Source organism: Echinops telfairi, unplaced genomic scaffold, assembly GCF_000313985.2.
Source record: "Echinops telfairi isolate 266 unplaced genomic scaffold, ASM31398v2 ScPeMD7_25;HRSCAF=90, whole genome shotgun sequence".
NCBI lineage: Eukaryota > Metazoa > Chordata > Mammalia > Afrosoricida > Tenrecidae > Echinops > Echinops telfairi.
The window spans coordinates 16,237,565-16,248,966 of NW_022103922.1; the positions used below are offsets into that span (position 1 = coordinate 16,237,565).

The 11,402-nt window shown below is 38.7% G+C and overlaps 1 protein-coding gene across 1 annotated transcript in view; it reads left to right on the top strand.

Moving 5' to 3' along the window:
- Positions 1-11,402, top strand: part of CCDC171 (coiled-coil domain containing 171) — a 303,642-nt gene that overhangs the window by 137,034 nt on the left and 155,206 nt on the right. The window contains exons 20-21 of the mRNA XM_004706542.2: positions 3,912-4,135; positions 5,023-5,205. Of these exons, the coding sequence (XP_004706599.1) occupies positions 3,912-4,135; positions 5,023-5,205 (407 nt within the window). The remainder of the gene's footprint in view (positions 1-3,911; positions 4,136-5,022; positions 5,206-11,402) is intronic.

Consider the following 11,402-nt stretch of genomic DNA (forward strand, 5'->3'; position numbering starts at 1 on the left):
TTGTGTATTTCATTAAAATTTTTTTTTCAAAAAAAATTTTTTTTTTTCAAAAAAAATTTTTTTTTCATAGTAGTATTTTTTCTAATAGGACAAATCTAAAAACAACTCAAAAGTGTATTAGTGGAAAAGCACCAAAAACAAACATTAAAACTCCATGGATCACATGGGTGAATTAAAAGAAAACACATATTGACCCATAGAAAAAAAACACAAAAGAGTACATACAGACAGTTTCGAATGTTATAAAATCCCAAACCAGGCAAAACTAAAGCATATTGCTTAGGGATGCATTATAAGTAACAAAACTCTAAGGCAAAACAAAGCTGCCATTGACATAATATTTCTACAGTGGTTACCTACATGCATGGGAGAGCCAAGGGAGGAACTTGGAGGTGAATTCTGGTTATATGAGTATTTGTATTTCATTTTCATTTTGATGACTTCCAATTTTCCTAGGTTCATACTTCCTACTCTCCATGTTTGTTCTCATTTTGAGTTGTTCCTCATCAGTAGGTGGCAGCTCTGGAAGCTTTACTCCATACATGTCATTAAGGCTCACTCTCCTTTGAGGAAGCAGCTCTTTCCCAGCCTTATTCTGAGTGCCTTTCAACCTGAGACATATAATCTTCTGGCACTATATGAGTCAATATTTGGCTATTGCTTATAAGACTTTCAGTGGCCAAGTCTGCAGACATGGACCTCATAAGCCTTCCTTTTAGCTTGTTCCTAGTCTAAAAGCCCAAATGAACCCTGTTCACCAGGGTCAACACTACTGGTATTTACAATACTAGTGGCATAGCTTCCAGTAGCCAAGTAACACGCAATCTATCACGATACCACAAATTGACCAGACAAGTGATGGTAAAATATCCTAGATGAGCTCAAACTTGAGGAAATTAAGTGATCTTATTCCTTTCTTCTTTTTTCTGTGTCATATCTTGTAAATAATTCCACAACTGTATCTCTGGATGTTTTGTTGTTTCTTCATTTATCTTTTGTAGTTGGCTGGGTTGATTAGAGGAGTAAATCCAGTGACACTCATATAGGTATAAGAAAGAGTCTTACATCATGAAATAATTATATATCAAGAAAACACCCCAGCCCAGCCCAGATGAAGTCCATAGTTCAAATCTAGTCCATAAGTTCCTCTTCAAATTCATGCGGCCACAGCGATGATGCAGAATGCAGGGGGATCGCAGGCCAGTGGGTGCTGCGGATCATGCAGCTCCAAGGCAGGGCTCCAGCACTTCAGACAAGTGACAGAGGGGGCGGGGGAGGGTTCCAGGGTTCTCTTTATGAGAAGGCCTCAGCCCCAAGGACGCTGCAGTAGGCTGTGACCTGATTGACAGGTTTGAGTCCATCCCTAACCAGGACTTTCTAGTTGACATGAAATCATGTGACTACTGTATCTCTCGCTGCCATCAAGTCAATGCTGACTCATAGCACCCCCTATGGGCTTCTGAGATTATAACGGTTTACTGGAGTAGATAGCCTAGTCTTTCTCCCGTGGAGCTGCTGGTGGTTTCGAACTGCTGACCATGCAGGTGACAGCCCAGCACCTAACCACTACAACACCAGGGCATGACGACTAAATCTAGTATAGAGTTAATTGCATTCTGTACTGTGTAATGTGAACTGTGTTGTAAAATACTTTTCTTCCTCCCAAGAGCATACATTATTTAGTGCTCTTACTGTAACACATTGATAGTCAGTGGTCAGGAACTTAGAGTGTATGTCTCTTTCTCACTTCTTAAAAAGTCAGAAGAATACCTTGTGGAATTGTGTTGTCATTTAATTTCTTCTTTCAGAGTGGACCTTGTCTACACAAATGCATTTTTGTGACATAGTAAAAAAAACAAAACAGTATTCATGAAAATTTAATTGTCATTATTTGCTTTTAAAGGCTTCTTACCTGTGGAAAAATTATATTTTATAATCCTGAACATGCCCTAAGACAACGGGCTTTTTATATTGTTTAAGATGTGTAACTTCTGACATATCACAATAGTTAACAGGAAAATTCATTTATCTTGGTGTTCTTGAACATATTCTAGTAGTCAGCATTGTTGTAGTTTCTATGGGATTCAAGAGCAATGTATTCAATCTAACAAACATTTAAAAATACCCATGTATGCTAGACTTGGTACAGTGAAGCTACAATAAGTATACGAAGATGAAAACAACACAGTTATAAAGATTTGTCCAGCTGTTGGAGAATACATAAATTAGATATTGGAATGATATATCATATTGGATGTTATAGACAAAATAACATTTACTATTTGTTAATTCACTTAACAACAACCCATTCCAGTGCATACTGTAGTAATTTAGTAATTCTTTAAATTTGACATACAAATATAAAATTCTTTAAATATTTTATGTTGATTGATATGTAAAACTACTAAGGTTTAAAAATTTTTAATTTCTGATTTATTTAAGGAATATAATTGTTAACAGGTTGTTGTTATTAGTTGCCATTGAATGGATTCTGATTTTGGATGACACTTATATGTGTCAAGTAGAACTCCTCCATACGGTTTCCAAAGTGACCTTTTGGAAGGAGATCACTGGGCCTGCTTTATGCGGTGCCAGTGGGAGTGTTGAAACTGCCAGCCTTTTGCACCACGGTCTAGTCCTTACCTGATCGCACTTCCAGGGAGTCCTAAAGGACTATGTATTTAAATTAGTATTATTTCTGTGGGTGTCTCTGTGCATAAGATCCTCATGAGTATGTTTACGACGAGTGGCTTATAAAATTAGATTTGTTATGTCATGCGTTACTTTTAGAACTCAATGTGTCAATAACTAATAGAAAAACATTTTACAGAGAGGTGTATTATATTTTTATCCAATTAATAATTTCTACATTATGTATAACTCCCAGAAGTATGGGTTTCTAAGTATGACTCCTGTGTAAAATTTAAAACTTATCATCCCTTTGACACATGTGAAATAAAGGGATGAAGGCCAATCTTTAGAAGGTTTCTCTGAGAAGGATCTTTACAACATAGTAAACCACTGGTTGACACCTTGTTAGCCAAGGTGGCTGTTCAGTATTAAATCACATGTATTCTTGCAATTCCAAAAAACTTTTTATTGGCCACATTTGCTCTTTGTGCTCATGATGTATGTAAAGATTTAAATGAACTCCAACAGCAGAAGCTCTTGAAATAATCTCTTCATACATGTCCTCTTACATGGATAGTATCATAAGACAAATACGGCTGGATTACAACCCAGCTAGCAGAAGGAAAATGAAATTACACAACTTTTATTAAGGCATAAATAAACCTATTAACTGTTATCTGGAATGCCAATTAGTAGAAAGAGCACTGACAATTTTATTTATCAACATTAAACACAATTATTAATTACAAACCTGACGCATCTAGCAGTAAGCAGGCTGTGTTGGATATGCTGGGACCTTAGGTCCATTATATGAGAGGAATGATTACCCAAATCCCGTGGGGAAATAAATAATTGTAGTTGTTAGATTTTAATTGCTTCGGAATAAGGCAGTTTATATTTTCTTGTCGGAGCATGTAAATAGTGTGGCATTAAGGTAAGCGGCTTCAGGAGCCGTGAACAGGAAGTGGATTTATGTGTGGTTCTAAAACGAAAGTGTGATGAATGTTTAGCGGGATGGTGTTCAGTGTGAACGACACACTGTTCATGAACGCGCTCACAGACTGTTCAGGGGGTGTTTAGCAGCCGAGCCCTTTTTTCTGTATTTGCTTCCTCACAATGAAAATTAATGCGGGAGGGGACATAGGAATGAATCACTACAGGCGAATGGGAAGTGTGTCAGGGAGAAAGCGCCTTCATTGTGTTGTGATCGGCATTGCTGTGAAATGAAACAAGAGACCACTCACATTTTTGTCCATCTTTTTCAAAAATTTCCCCTGAAGATCCGAACTCCAGAATCTGTGGCCATTTACTCATAGGGGCAGCCAAGAATTCATTTGCAAAACTCATGGATAAGATCAGGCTGGCGATGGAGAATATACCTCTGCGCAGTAGGAGCATTACGTACGTTGAAAAAGACTCCCTGGTTCAGAGGCTGGCCCGGGGGCTTCATAAAGCGAACACGCTGGCCCTGAAGCACGGTCTGTGCGGTCACGTGCCCATCATGGTACGTATGCACGTTGATCTACTCGTGACCTCAGGGTCTACGATGGTTATGCACCGATGTATTTAGATTGCCAGAGAACTTTTAATGCAGGAAGTAGAAACACTGCCAAATAAAATGTCTAAAATCTCAAAACACAAACCTTCTAGCGTTAGTTCTGATGTTCCTGTTCTCCATAAGGGAACCGCAGCAGAATGGTCCGAGGCACAAACAGCTGTCCATTCCATTTCCTAGCCATGTAGATTATTTCTTGCCTTAAACCGTTCATTTCTCATATGTCAAATTGTTGTTTCCTAACAAAATGAAACTTTATCTCTGAGTTTCAGTAATAACTGGCATTGTTCTCGTCTTGAACATTTTAATTAAAAGAGTATTTCTCTCTTTTTAAAATCATTTTATTGGGGGCTTGTATAGCTCTTATCACAATCCATCCATCCATCCATCCATCCATCCATCCATCCATCCATCCATCCATTGTGTCAAGCACATTTGTACAAATGTGGCCATCATCATTTCCAAAACATTTTCTTTCTACTTGAGCCCTTGGTATAAGCTCATTTTTTCCCCTCTCTCATGAACCCTTGATAATTTATAAATTATTTTTTTTTTCATGACATATATTCTCTTAAATAAAAATATGTTTATTTACAATTCACACAGTTGATGTCCCTTAAATTGGCTATCATGCAATTTATTTAAAAAATTTAAAATGGTGCTTTAGGTCAAGCTACACAGTGAATCCATTTCTCACTTGATAGCTTGTTCACAACATGTTTGGTATTGCATACCGTGTAACTTAAGTCACATATCACATGGGAAAATAGCATTGCTACTGACTTATTAATTTAGCTGTAGTTACTGTATGTGACATTGCTCTTGCTTATCAACAGAAAAGCACCGCGTCCCTACAGAAGCAAATATTTGGATTTACGCAAAGGCTCCATGCAGCTGAAGTGGAACGCCGCTCCCTGCGTTTAGAGGTGACTGAATTCAAACGAAATATGAATGAGATGAAAAAGGAACTAGACAAATCCCAGAATCTCCAAGTACAGTTAAACGAATTTAAACAATCAGTAAGTGTATTTGACTTATGAAAATATTGCATGGGTGGGCTCTTCCCTCATGCGTCTGTGGGTATATGTATGTTGAAATATGTACTATAGAATAAATATCTGTGTGTGTATATACACATTTTGCTCGGATCTACAACCAATGCTCATGGAAGCAACAGTCAGGAGAGCAAATGATCTAGTGCGTTGGGGGAGATTTCCTGCACAAGACCCTCTAATGCCTCAGCGAGCAAAGATGGCATGTTGAGGACGAGGGTGCCCAGACGCAAGCCCTTGCCCTTTCAGCCCCTCACTGGTGTGTGAGAGCCGGGCAATGGATGAAGACGACCGAGCAGAATGATGCGCGCGAACTGAGGTGTTGGAGCAGAATGCTGAGCGTACCATGGGCTGCCAGAAGAACCAGCAAAGCTGTCTTGAAAGAAGTATAGCCAGAGAGCCCCTTACAAGCAAGGAGGGCAAGATTGCCTCTCACATACTTCGGACGTTTTGTCACGAAGCTAGCGCCTTCAGAAGGACGTCGGTGAAAAAGAAGACGAGCCTCAATGCGATGGAGTGGCACAGTGGCTGCAGCAGTGGGCTCCAACAGTGACAGTTGTGAGGGTGGTGCAGGACTGGGGCGGGTTTCGTTGTGTGCAGAGGGTCCGAGAATCAGAGCTGACTGCACTGCACACGCGCGCACTTGAGAGGACTTCAAGAAGTTCGTGGGAAAGCCCATTATCTTTTAACTTCATGAACTTGTGGAAGCCTCCGAGTATCTCTTTTTCTTCCTTAGCTTTTAATTATCCGTAATTTTTCAAAGTCCTTTAAGGAAGAGCTCTTCTTTATTCAGAATGCTCTTCTTGTGCAATGTTTCCAGTTAAAGATTCTGGTGTTTGGAGTTGCATGGTCTTTGTATGCACTATTTTAAAAAATAGAAAATAACTGAAAAAAGAAAGGCTGCATGTTAGTGGTACTTTCAATATTCTTCACCAGCACCATGAATCAAATGTATCGATTCCGCGGAGGTTCTCAGTCTGTGGGTGGTGACCCCTCTGGGGGGTTGAACAACCCTTTCACAGGGGTTGCCCAATTCATAACCGTAGCAAAATTATAGTTATAAAGTAGCAATGAAAATAATTTTATGTTGGGCGGGGCACTACAACATGAAGAACTGTATTAAAGGGTCACCGTATTAGGAAGCTTGAGAACCACTGTTCTATGGTCTTCCTTATTCAGTGTCCAACTTTCACATGCATCTCAGGCAATTGAAAATACTATGGCTTAGAAAATACTATGGCTTAGTAGAACTAAGGTGCACCTTGGTTCTCAAAGTAACATCTTTGCTTTTCAATACTCTAAAGAGGGCTTGTGCAGCAGATTTACCTAATGTAACACGTCTTTTGACCCTTGACTGCTGCTTCCAAAAGCATTGATTGTGGATCAAGCAAGACAAAAATCCTTGACAACTTCAACCATTCGCTGTTTACCATGATGTTACCTCTTGGCTAATTGCGAGGATTCTGGTCTTTACATTGAGTTGTAACCCATACTGAAGGCTATATGCCTTCATTTCATCAGCAAGTGCTTCAATTCCTCCTCACTTTCAGCAAGCAAGGTTGTGTCATCTACATTTCTCAGGCTGTTAATAAGCCTTCCTCCAGTCCTGATGCCACAATCAATATAACTCAGCTTCTTTCATTATTTTCTCAGTATATAGATTGAATAAGTATAGTGAGAGGTTACAACCCTTATGCACACCTTTCCTGATTTTAAACCATGCAGTATTCCCTTGTTCCATTCACACAACTGCCTTATGATCCATTTACAGGTTTCCCATGAGCATAACAAAGTGTTCTGGAATTTCCATTCTTCTCAAGATTATCCATAGTTTGTTATGATTCACACAGTCAAATCCTTTGACATAGTCAATAAAACACAAGGAAACTTTTTTTGATGTTCTCAGTCAAGATCCATCTGACATCAGCAATAATATCCCTTGTTCCGTGTCCTGTTCAGAATCTGGTCTGAACCTCTGTCAATGTACAACTGCAACTGTTGTTAAATGATCTTCGGCAAAATTTTACTTTCATGTGCTATCAATGATATATATTGCTCTATAGTTTAAGCATTCTGTTGGGTCACCTTTCTTTGGAATGGGTGCAAATATGAATCTCTTCTAGTGAGTTGGCCACATAGTTTTCTTACAGATTTCCTGGCATGGATGAGTAAGTGGTTCCAGTAATTTATGTGCTTGTGGAAACATTTCAATCGGTATTCCATCAATTTCTGGAGCCTTGTTTTTGGCTAATGCTTTCAGTACAGCTTGAACTTCTTATTTCAGACTAGTTCTATTTGGTATAGTGCCTCTGTGTATTCTTTCCATCTTCTTTTGATACTTTCTTAATCATTTAATATTTTGCCCATAGAATCTTTCAATATTGGGGCTCCAGTCTTGAGTGTCTTCTTGAGTTCTTCCAGTTAGGGCACATCGAGGGTATGCTTCCATTTTGGTTTTCTAACTCTGAGTCTTTGCACATTTCATGATAATATTTTTCTTAAATGGAAAGTACCATAAGCATTTTCCTATACCAATTATAAAAAATATTTTAGATTGACAAATAATATTCTACCATATAGATTAGCAACATTTATTTGATTGATTTCCTATTCATAGACATTTAATTTCCAGTTTTTTTCCCTTTTATAATTAAATTTTAAAAAGGTGTTTATCGAAACAGAACAAAATAAAACAAAAAAAAGGTGTTTATCCTTTTAAAAGTCAGTTCCTCCAAGTCTGGTTCTATCTCCTTTTGACCTGCATCCTGTCAAACAAATTACATATGGGGTTTGAGGTCATCTGTCAAGATTGATAGAGACAGCCATTGATCCAGTTGTTGTTTTTTTTTGATCCAGTTTTAAGACTTAGAATTTTTTTTTTTGAGATTTAGAATTTAGTCATCTTGTAAATGGAGGTTTAGATGTTAGCCGCCCCCCCCCTTGGTTTTATTTATTTATTTATCATTTTATTTGGGGGCTCTCATAAATCTAGTAACAGTTCATCATTCAATGGTATTAAGTATACTTGTACATATGTTGCCATCAACATTTCCAAAATAATTTTTTCTACTTGAGCCCTTGGTATCAGTGCCTCTTTTTTCACCTCCCTCCCTGACCCGCCTACCCTCGTGAGACCTTGATCAATTATATATTATTACTGTTCTTTTGTGTTTTACAATGTCTGTTGTCTCCCTTCACCCACTTTCCTGTTATTCATCCCCCTACTTTTTTGAAAATTAGAAGATTCTTTATACTTATGCAGGTCGCTTCCTGGAATATCTTTGAGGAATTTTAAGTATTCTAGAAAATTTGATTTCCTAGTACACAGTTTTTAGGTATTAGGAAAACAAGTTATCATCTTATTTTCCATTAGTTTGAAAGTAGTCATGACTTGTTTTCTAGAATCTACAGAGAAGGGTCTGAAAGGAAGCTCTGAAAGGACATGGAAAGAAGAGTGTTCTCAGGGCTTTGATGGAAGGCTGGCTCGAAGTCAAGCTGAGAGTACCAGTATATGTATTTCAGGAAATGTTTAGTGTGAATCACTTCCACTGAAGTGTAGAAGTAAAAATAGGATTAGTGGAACTAATAAATGAGGGAAAGAGGTATGTAGTTTTAATGTTTTCTCATGATTCTAAATTATAATGACAGTGATGTATCTAGCATTTACTGACCATACTGACCATGTGTCAGGCACTGACCCTTAGAACTTTACAGACTTCTTATCATCCTTACTTAATAGATGAGGAATCTGAGGCACAGAGCAGCGAAGTAACTTGCCCAGAGTACCTGGTTAGTAGGTGGACATGACAGAGTATGAACTGAGGTGATATGGCTTCAAAATCCACAATTTAAATAACTTCACTGTAGTAGTAGTGTTTCTAATTAGTTTCATTAATAGAAAATTACTGATAATAGTCAATATTTGCTTTAAAACATTGGGTAGTCTGCCTAAAACCATTACTTTGTCGCCAATTTCAGAAAAGGATACATTTAGTGCAGTGGATTAAGCAATGGGCTGCTAACCTGAAGGTCAGCCGGACAAACCCACCAGCCGCTCAGCAGGAGAAAGATGAGGCTGTCAGCTCCTACAAAGGTTCACAGTCGTAGAAACCCTAAGGAGCAGTTCTACTCTGTCCTGCAGGGTCACTGTGAGTCAGAATCGATTTGATGGGAGTGGGTTTGATTTCAGGTTTTTATGTAGTGGAAAATATAACCGTTTCTTTATAGTTGGTTTAAAATTACAACGTAAAAGGAAACGTCTTGCCAGATAAAAGTTACTCGGTTCTTTTATCGCTCTGGAATACCATGTTCGTCTACTGGACAGCTGTTCTTTAACAGCCAACCTCTGTATCATAATGGTTTATTAGCTCCTCGTAAATGCTTTCACATATTGTCTCTTTCTCATTCCATATCAATACTGTATTCTAACATTAGCTACATTTTCAGGCAAAGGAGAATTTTTGGAGGAGTGGGAAGGGCACATAGATTCTGTTAAAATCAAGGAAGTTCCACAACATGGTGGGGAAATCCTCTCTGATTGGGGTTGTGTGGACTGCAGAGAGTGGAATGATCTGGTGGGAATGGATGGCTATTATACAAGCCCACAAAAAATACAACAGAGACACAGGAGAATAGTCTGGTGTCAGGAAATAGAGGGCTGTTACGATGTAGAAGTGCAGCTTGAGTTCTACAAGGGGAGGGCTGGTTTCTCATAGCCATTGTCTAGAGAGAGGCTGCTATTCCGAAGGCGCACAAAGGGAGGGCACGGTACAGTCTAAATATTCCACAAGGATCAGCGAAGTATGAGCTAGATCTCCGTGAGGTGATGCTCAGGAAATCACACGTGTGCCTTGGGATCATTCTCATTACTTTATATTAAGGCAATCATTAGGCTCTATTGTTATGCTATCCTGTTATCTTTTAAAATTCCACCAGTGTTGAGAAATGCATGATAAATACTCTTGAAAAAACAAACAATAGTGAAAAAAAGCAAAGACTTCAAGGAGGTAGCAGGCAAGGTATTGGATGCCAAAATAAATGGAGACCATAGTATCCAAACTACAGAAAGACCCGTGCAATGAGTTTGTCCTCCAACTGATTGCAGCCCTCATTTCCTCTCTGAGAGATTCTGCGTGCTTGCTATTCCTGGCCTGGAAGAAACTCCAATTCAGTACATTTGTATTTTCATCTCATTTTTCAGAAGGCTCAGACATAAATTCTACATTCAGCTGCAGTAATTTACGCATTCTGAGAATGTGATGCCTAGAACCAGTGGGATTTTTATCCTACTCTTTCGTCATCTAGTCTTTAAGCATTTTTGATCAACTTACCCTTGTGGTTAATTTCATTGATCCACCTCCAGTTCTTTGTAGACATGGAGGTGTCATGAGATGAACTTGCACTTAGCATGGCTGCGTGGTTATCCTTCAGCGTTCCACAGGCACCGCTCAGGTCACTTCTGTTTTGTAAACCATTCCCCTCTTTCTCCTTCAAGGCATCGCTCATGGCTTGTTGTAATTATTTTTCATTCATTTGAACGTTTTGAACAGGAGTGATACAAATGTGTGTTGCTTGGGTTCCACAGTCCTCAGAGGCCGGCCCCCATCTTCAATTGGTGTGAGTTTCTCCAGAACAGAGTGTTCTTGTTTCCAAAGCAGTCATCAGATTGAAAAGCAAGTATTGCTTATCTTGTTGACAGTGTTAGAGGCAGACTCCATGTATGAAGTCTGTTACTCCAATATATATTGAAAACCAACTGAATTCAAGGTTCCCTTCTCGGTGTGGGGTAAACCAGCTCAATGAGATCTCTGCTCAGTGGCAAGCCCATCCTTATATGTGAGTAGTTATGGGAGAGCAGAGAATGTCAAGGAAAATGTGAAAAACGATATGAGGTTAGTATAGGTAATTATAATGACTAGAAAAAAATAAAGCATTGATGGTGTGGATGGTGGTGGGATTGTGGAAGATGGAGCTCTTTCAAGAAAAACAAATTATGGGTGTGTATCTTATTTTCATACAGTAATTCATAAAAATAGAGGTATTGACCTATGTACATATATTTATATGGCAATACACTGAGGTTGTAGATGGACTTTGGGCCCCTGGTCATGCCCTCCCTCAATGCAAGAACACTTTGTTCTAACAACCTGGCATTCCATGATGCT